General features: G+C 60.6%; 1 protein-coding gene across 1 annotated transcript in view; it reads left to right on the top strand.

The window, feature by feature from the left end:
* SLC15A3 (solute carrier family 15 (oligopeptide transporter), member 3) overlaps positions 1–7,294 on the top strand; it is a gene marked incomplete at its 3' end in the record, with an annotated part of 13,545 nt that overhangs the window by 2,152 nt on the left and 4,099 nt on the right. The window contains exons 2-6 of the mRNA XM_006768175.1: positions 1–92; positions 3,477–3,766; positions 5,138–5,285; positions 6,377–6,487; positions 7,155–7,294. Of these exons, the coding sequence (XP_006768238.1) occupies positions 1–92; positions 3,477–3,766; positions 5,138–5,285; positions 6,377–6,487; positions 7,155–7,294 (781 nt within the window). The remainder of the gene's footprint in view (positions 93–3,476; positions 3,767–5,137; positions 5,286–6,376; positions 6,488–7,154) is intronic.

Below are 7,294 nucleotides of genomic sequence, written 5' to 3'. Positions count from 1 at the left end.
ACTGCGCGCCCACCCTCTACGCGGGGCTCCTGCTGCTCGCCCTGGCCGCCAGCTCTGTCAGGAGCAACCTCACCTCCTTCGGGGCCGACCAGGTGAGTGGCCGGAGGGCGCCCCCCGGGAGGCCGGGTGGTGGGAGGGAAAGCCAGGGACCTGGGCAGAGACCCAGGGTCGGGAGGCCTGGCTCCCGGGGTGACCTCGAGCAAACAAACCACTTCCCCAATCTGGGCCCAGTTTCCTTGTTTGAAAGAACTGGGGGGAGGGGGGAGGAAGGGGGGCGTTGCTCACTCTAACAAGGGCACCGCGACCACAGGCATTAAACCGCAGTTGTCGGTCTTTCTCTCGGTGCCACTCTCAGTGTTTCAATTCATCTGATCCTCTTGCCTAGCCAAGAGGCAGGTGGTATTGCTGTGCCCATTTTACAGGTGAGGACAGTAAGGTTTCAGGACGTTAATCACCCTGAACAAGGTTACGTAGAGAGCAGGCCGAGGCGGGCAGGGTGGTGGACTCCAGGCCTCACGGTGAGACCCATCTTTATGTGTCCCAGTGTCTGGGGGTCCGGGCCTTCCTGCCAGCTATGCCAGAGGTGGGGTCAGGCCGGCTTGTCGAGCCCAGCTCTGCCACTCACTAGCCAGGGCCCTCGGGCAATGCCTTCACCTCTGAGCCTTTATCCGGACCCTCCGGGCAGAGCAGGGCACATGGGAGACATCCAATAGATATCTGCTGGATGGAGGAGAAAGGGCCTTACCACGTGACTAACTTTCAATCGCTCCGCTCAGGGGGATATTAGGCAATAACTTTAAATAACATGGAATATGATTGAGAGCCACGGGCGGCGTTCATGAGCACAAGCAGCCGCAGGGCGTGTGCAGGATGTGACCACCGCCGGGCGAAAGGACTCGGCGCCAAACCAAGGGGACAACCGGCCACATTGCTACCAGTGGGTGCTCCCGTCACTTACCTCGCTGCCTGCGCTTTTCCTAGTTGTCCCTGCTCTTCAGCGTCTTCAGCTGCGTGTCTGCAGCCATAAAAGGGGCCTTTTTTAAGGGATCATAGCACCCAGCTGGCACCCGCCGCCCGGCACCTTCCCAGGGTCCCTGCCAAGGGCTTGCTCACCAGCCCGTTGGGTTCCTCTGATGATGGGGACTCGGGGCCCCCCCAGAGCAGCCCTGACCATTTCTGAGCCGCCGCTGACTTTCCGTCCGACCAGGGACCCCACTATCTGGATAGGAACTCATCTTCCCTCCATTCTCCCTCACTGGCTTCCAGGACACCCCAGGTGTGGCTAACCTGTGCTCTTGCCCTCATCAGCCCCCAGAGGGCCTCCCCTCCCCCTCCTCCCTTCTGGGAGTGGAACTGTCCCCGGAGGCCAGGCTACTGGGCAGAGCCTTCAGTGGCATCAGGAGGGACAGCAGCACCTGTGCCTTCTCCCATGCTCTGGGCATGGACTCGGGGGCACCAGGCCACTCTGGAAGCTGCTTGAGGGGTCTGGGCCTGACCCCCAGGACAGCTCCGGAAGCCTGACGTGACTTGAGGCGGACGGACACCTTGCGTTTGCGTTCTTTAGAGTGGCCCTGGTTCCGCGGCTGGGAGGGACCGGAGTGGGCACAGCAGAGCAGTGAAGGCTGTTGCAAATCCAGGGGGGCAGTCAGATGGGGTGTGCGGGTGGGAGGGCTTGGCACCATCTGGCAGACAGCTGTGCCCGGGACCCACGTGTTCACACACTGCCGGTCTCCGAAGGGGCCATCCATCATTCCCGACAAGTGTTCGTCTGTATCCCGAATCGGCTGCCTGCTCTTCCCCTCAGAGCTGCAATTGTCAGATTCATTTATATCCAATTCAGCCATGGAAATAGTTGCTCATAATGGGACTTACTCGATTTTCTGCTTGAAAGTCCTCAGCACGGATTCCCCAGGAGGGGGCATGCCCATCCCCCGCCATCATTCAGAATCTCCAAGGGAGTACAGTTTAATTTTATTTTATTTTTTAATATATTTTTATTGATTTCAGGGAGGAAGGGAGAGGGAGAGAGAGATAGAAACATCAATATTTTTAAAAAAGAAACATCAATGATGAGAGAATCTTCGACAGGCTGCCTCCGGCACCCCCGGAGATCGAGCCTGCAACCCGGGCATGTGCCCTTGACCGGAAGCAAACCCAGGACCCTTCAGTCCGCAGGCCGGCGCTCGCTCCACTGAGCCAGCCCAGCTCGGGCGGGAGTACAGCTCTGAAGGCCCCTCTGTGGACTCTCGGTTCACATTTGGAAAAGGAATAAAATGCGTACCTTTCCCCCAATGCGACTGCGAAAGCAAAGCTTGACAAAACCTTCGCTCTGGAAGTCTCTCTCCGGATAGAAGGAGAGCGACGGTGTCGGAGGTGCGGGGTCCCTGAGCGGGTGAGGGGCTGACAGCGCACAGGACCGTTTATCGAGAGGGGCGACCTCCAGTCCTCACTGCGTTTTAGAAATGCAGGTGCCCAGGCCGTGCCCGGGCCTGCTGAGCGGGCCTCTGGGACCAGGGTCTGGGCGGGCGGGGGCGCCAGTGCGGCTGCCCCGGGCCCGCAGAGCGGAAGGGGCCTGGGGCCTGGCTGTTGCGATCGATTCGAATCCTGGGTGAAGATGTGCAGCCTCTGCCCTGGCTGGGGCCTGCACTCCGTTCCCCCCCCACCCAGGGGCTGAGTCTGCTCTCCCTGAGGCACAGGTCAGAGGGAGGCAAGGCCGGATGGAGGGCTGGGCCACCGTGGAAGTCTGCCACTCCCAGTGGTGGGGGACTCTCCGTGAGACCCTCCCGGCTCCCGCAGTCACACGCGTGCATCACGTCGAATCACGCGGGGCAGACCCGAGGTCTTCGGTGGCTTTTTTTCCGATTATGAAGTTGGTGCGTAGTGTAGGGTGCGCAGTCAGAGACAAAGGGATACATCACCCAGACGGGAACGAGTGGCCTCAGACAGCTGCTCTGTGCACTGCTCGGCGACAATAAAAAAGCAATGTGTGCCCTGACCGGTGTGGCTCATTGGATAGAGCGTCCGCCTGCAGATCCAAGGGTCCCAGGTTCGATTCCGGTCAAGGGCATGTACCTGGGTTTCGGGCACATCCCCAGTAGGGGGTGTGCAGGAGGCAGCTGATGGATGTTTCTCTCTCATCGATGTTTCTAACTCTCTATCCCTCTCCCTTCCTCTCTGTAAAAAAATCAATAAAATATTTTTTTTTTAAAAAAAGCAACGTGTGTCGTAGGTGTGAAGCCGCAGCCGTGCCCAAGTGATCGCTAACCGGTGACTCCCAACAAAAGGGTTAATTCACGCAGTCATCAAATGTTTATTGAGCATCTGCTTGCTGCCCGGGGCTGAGGGAAGTGCCCGGATGCCCACCCACAGACTCAGGACGTGCCCCTGAGGGAGAGGGGGTGCGGGTCCAGAGAGCAGGCCACAGCAGGGTGCCCCTGGCCCTTGCGGGCCCTCACTCTCCCACCCCTGCCTGGCAGGTGATGGGTCTTGGGCGCCATGCCAACCGCCGCTTCTTCAACTGGTTTTACTGGAGCATCAACGCGGGCGCGGTGCTGTCGCTGCTGGTGGTGGCCTTTGTCCAGCAGAACATCAGCTTCCTGGTGGGCTACAGCCTCCCCGTGGGCTGCGTGGGCCTGGCTTTCTTCGTCTTCCTCTTCGCCACCCCCATCTTCATCACCAAGCCCCCCGAGGGGAGCCAAGTGTCTTCCATGCTCAAACTGGCTCTCCAGAACTGCTGTCCCCGGCTGTGGTGCCCCCACACTGCCAGGTGAGGGGGGCCCTGGGTGAGGGGGGCTCTGGGTGAGGAGGACGTTGTGGCCCAGTTGCAACATGTTCTGGCAGCCCTTTAGGGTGACTGATCTCCGGGGGCCAGGGCTGCCTCTGGGACTGAGGGCGGTGATAGAGGTCAAGGTGGCGACGAAGGTCAAGGTGGTGGTGGTGGTGGGATAGGCGATGGGCTACGAGGGCGTTAATGGTCTTGACCGTGATGGTGGTGATAAAGCCAGGGTGATGGTGTTGGTGGCCACAGTGAAGAGAAGCCCTGTCGTGGTGATGACAGTGGCAGGAGAGGTGGTGGTGGGGGCGGGATGATGTCCCGGGAAGGCTGCTGGGTATAATGCACATAATTCTACGCGTCCCTGCTGTGAAGTCCAAGAACTCAGCCACACGGACTCCTCCCAGGCCTGGACCTTGCACTTGCCTTACGGCTCCCTCCTGCCTCTCCCCTCCCTACCTTAGCCGCTAGCCGCTAGACCAGGGGTGGGCAAACTTTTTGACTCGAGGGCCACAATGGGTTCTTTAACTGGACCGGAGGGCCGGAACAAAAGCATGGATGGAGTGTTTGTGTGAACTAATATAAATTCAAAGTAAACATCATTACATAAAAGGGTACGGTCTTTTTTTTTTTTTTTTTTAGTTTTATTCATTTCAAAGGGCCGGATCCGGCCCCGGGCCGTAGTTTGCCCACGGCTGCTCTAGCCGTTAGCCGTTATACGAGCAAAGCTGCCCCAGGCCTTGGGGGCTACAGCTCCCGTCAGTAGGTCTAGAGCAGCGGTTCTCGACCTTGGCTGCACATTAGAATCACCTGGGAATCTTTTTAAAATCCTGATTTCTGGGCTGCATCCTCCAAAAATTCTGTTTCTTTGTTACTAATGTTGTGACCCCCACCCCATAACAAAGAAACAGAATTTCCAGAGGATGAGGCCCAGAAATCAGGATTTTAAAAAGATTCCCAGGTGATTCTAATGTGCAGCCAAGGTTGAGAACCACTGGTCTAGCAGTGGTCGGCAAACTCATTAGCCAACAGGGCCAAATATCAACAGTACAACGATTGAAATTTCTTTTGAGAGCCAAGTTTTTTAAACTTAAACTATATAGGTAGGTACATTGTTATTAACTTAATTAGGGTGCTCCTAAGGTTTAGGAAGAGTCACACTCAAGGGGCCGGCGTTGGTGACTGGTCACCTTCCCAAGGGCAGTGGCCGTGGGGACGCGGGCGCTGGTGATGGCGCTAACGGTGGAGACAGGGTGGCGTCGGAGGGGGGCTGTGGTTACCAAGGCCTGGGGAGCAGGTTAAATTAGGAGGTGAAGCCGTGGCCACGTGCAGGGATGACACCCCCACTTTATTTGCTGCCCACAGAGACCCTGAAGGGGCCCAGCTGCTGCCTGACCAGAGGCCGCCCCAGCCTGGCGCGTCCCCCCAGCAGGACATCGCCAACTTCCGGGGGCTGGTGAGGCTCCTGCCCATCATGGTGACCCTGGTGCCCTACTGGATGGTGTACTTCCAGGTGAGCACCCCCGCCCCTCGCTCTGGGGGGACGGGCTCTCCAGGCCCCTCACCAGAGAAGCAGGACAGCAGAAAGGGGGAGGGTTTGCAAAGTGAGCAGCTGGCATGGGTCCTTAGTCAGCCCCCTCCCGGGGCGGGGGGCAGGAGCGGGCGGTGGAACACCAGGCGTGAGGCGCTCTGGGGCCAGGCCTTGCGCCCGTCTCTCTGGGCCTCGGCGCCTCCTGCAAATGAGAGCATGGACAGAGGCTAGGGGCCCCACCGGTCAACTCTCCCGGACGTGGCGTCCGAGGCCCAGACCCCACAGCGAGCGAGGGGCAAGCTCAGTGCACTGAGTGCTTTGTAGCAGTGGCTTCCTGGCGGTGCCCCAGTGTCCCCTGCAGAGCTTTTAAAAAACAAAGTCCCCCAGACCACCGAGAGGGAACGGCAGGGGGGAGGGGCTCACGGGATCAGCTGCTCAGAGACACTGGCCTCCGCCTCTCACCCCGCAGCGAAGATGAGTAAGTGTGCATGTGCGTGTGCATACATGTGTGTGCGTGTGCGTACGTGTGTGTGTGTGTGTGTGTGTGTGTGTGTGCGTGTCCATGGCAGATTCTGTCACACCGCTGGTCAGGATATTGACATCCTTCCACACCGGTTGATAAACAGCTGCTGCCCGCAGCCAGCGCCCGCCCCGGCCCAGGCCCTCCCGTGGGGCACCAGGGCCCCTCCATGTTATAGCATCTAAAGGCGCAGAGCCACTCCCGTGGGTCAGCCTGGGGACTTGCTTGGCCTCTGCCATGAGCCCGCCCGGGGGACAGCGTGTCGCTTCCCCGGGTGGGAGCCCTCAGCCACGCCTGCCCCGGGCCTCCCTGTGGACAGCAGGTCCCACCAGCTGCGCCCGCTCTGGAAGAGAGCCGCCACGCAGCGCACGGCCAGGCCTGCTTCTGGGGAACAAGGCGGGTAGGAGGTCGTGCCCCCCAAGGCGGGGCCGGGACCCTGCCCAGCGCCCTGTGCCGCACGCACGGTGCCTGCCCGGGAGCCGGGAGCCGGGAGGCCGAGCATCCAGCCGGCGTGAGGCGGCCAGCTCTGCCCACTCCCCCTCCTGTCTTGCAGATGCAGTCCACGTATGTCCTCCAAGGCCTTCACCTCCACATCCCGAGCATTTTCCCAAACTACCCCAGCAACAACTCGGGGGCGCGGGGAGCCCCGGCCAGCGGCTACAAGGTGAGGCGCGGTGTGTGCAGCCGGGGCAGGCCAGGCGGGCTTCCCCCGAGAAGAGGAGGGAACGAAGCGGCCTCTGAGCTCCCCTCGCCCCACGGCAGGGTGCCCTCGGGGCACGGGAAACACACCTGGAGGGTGGGCGGATTGTGCCACCGCCCGGCCACCCTGCCAGGAGGCCCAACTGCTCCAGAGAGTTCAGGCCAGTGCACTACCCCCTGCCCCGCACCAACCCCCCCCCAATGCTCTGAGCGGGCTCGCTGCCCGGCTTGTCCCCCCTCCGCTGCGCCTCTCCCTCTCGGGACCCTGCCTTTCACCAGGACTTTCCAAACCGGCACCTTGGCATCTCAGAGCTGGCAGGAGAATGGCATATAGGCCACCCTACCCCCTTTGCTGCCCGTGGCAGACATCACTAATCAATCCAGACATTCTCTATGCTGAGCTGGTGGATGTGCAGGCAGCCGCTACCAATGGGTAGAAGTTAAAGGAACCCGTTTGCCACCGTGATCCAACCCCACCCCTAGTTACACAGCCGAGGAGTGTGCCTCCTGGAGCGGGGGTTAGGGGGGGCTGGCTCTGGGTCACCCAGGGACAGTCTGGGGTCCCGGTCTCAGGCACCAGCCCCGAGCTCCTTCGGCCTGCCAGCTGCTTCTCTTGGCTCCCTCGTGCCCAGATCCCGGAGGCCTGGCTCCTCCTGGCCAACGTGGTGGTGCTGCTGATCCTGGTGCCCGTGAAGGACCGCCTGCTGGACCCCTGCCTTCTGCGGTGCCAGCTGCTCCCCTCGGCTCTGCAGAAGATGGCGCTGGGCATGCT

Source organism: Myotis davidii, unplaced genomic scaffold (genome assembly GCF_000327345.1).
Source record: "Myotis davidii unplaced genomic scaffold, ASM32734v1 scaffold2863, whole genome shotgun sequence".
NCBI classification, from domain to species: Eukaryota; Metazoa; Chordata; class Mammalia; order Chiroptera; family Vespertilionidae; genus Myotis; species Myotis davidii.
This window is presented reverse-complemented; position numbering and strand designations above follow the sequence as displayed.